Below are 369 nucleotides of genomic sequence, written 5' to 3' on the forward strand. Positions count from 1 at the left end.
CCGGCTCCCCCCCCCTTGGGCCTCCCCGCCCCCCCCCGCCACTTCCTCCGCCGAGTCCTCGGCTCGGACAGTGCAGCTCGACGCGCGCCGCAGCGCCCCGAGCGCGCGGATGGGGCATCCAGCCCTCGCTCCCGCCGCCCAAGGGCCCCGGCGGTCCCCAGACAGTGTCCAGCCAGCCCGCTGGCCCCGCTCGGGGATGCGGGCGTCCGACCCGGCCCTGCAACCCGGGATTGGGGGTCCTCAAACTCACCCCAGAACCACCAGCTCCCCGTATTTCACTGGCTCCTTATTGGGGGCGCAGTGCTCCTCCTGGCCGGGTGAAAACATGGAGCCCTGCTCGGCCGCCGCCGCCTCCGCCGCGCTCCCCGC

The 369-nt window shown here is 75.1% G+C and overlaps 1 protein-coding gene across 1 annotated transcript in view; it reads right to left on the reverse strand.

Annotated features, from left to right (window-relative positions):
* Positions 1-361, reverse strand: part of PELI2 (pellino E3 ubiquitin protein ligase family member 2) — a gene marked incomplete at its 5' end in the record, with an annotated part of 194,231 nt that extends 193,870 nt beyond the window's left edge. The window contains 1 exon segment of the mRNA XM_006144864.2: positions 251-361. Within this exon segment, the coding sequence (XP_006144926.1) occupies positions 251-327 (77 nt within the window).
* Positions 362-369: the final 8 nt, after the last annotated feature.

Source organism: Tupaia chinensis, unplaced genomic scaffold, assembly GCF_000334495.1.
Source record: "Tupaia chinensis unplaced genomic scaffold, TupChi_1.0 Scaffold000133_1, whole genome shotgun sequence".
NCBI classification, from domain to species: Eukaryota; Metazoa; Chordata; class Mammalia; order Scandentia; family Tupaiidae; genus Tupaia; species Tupaia belangeri.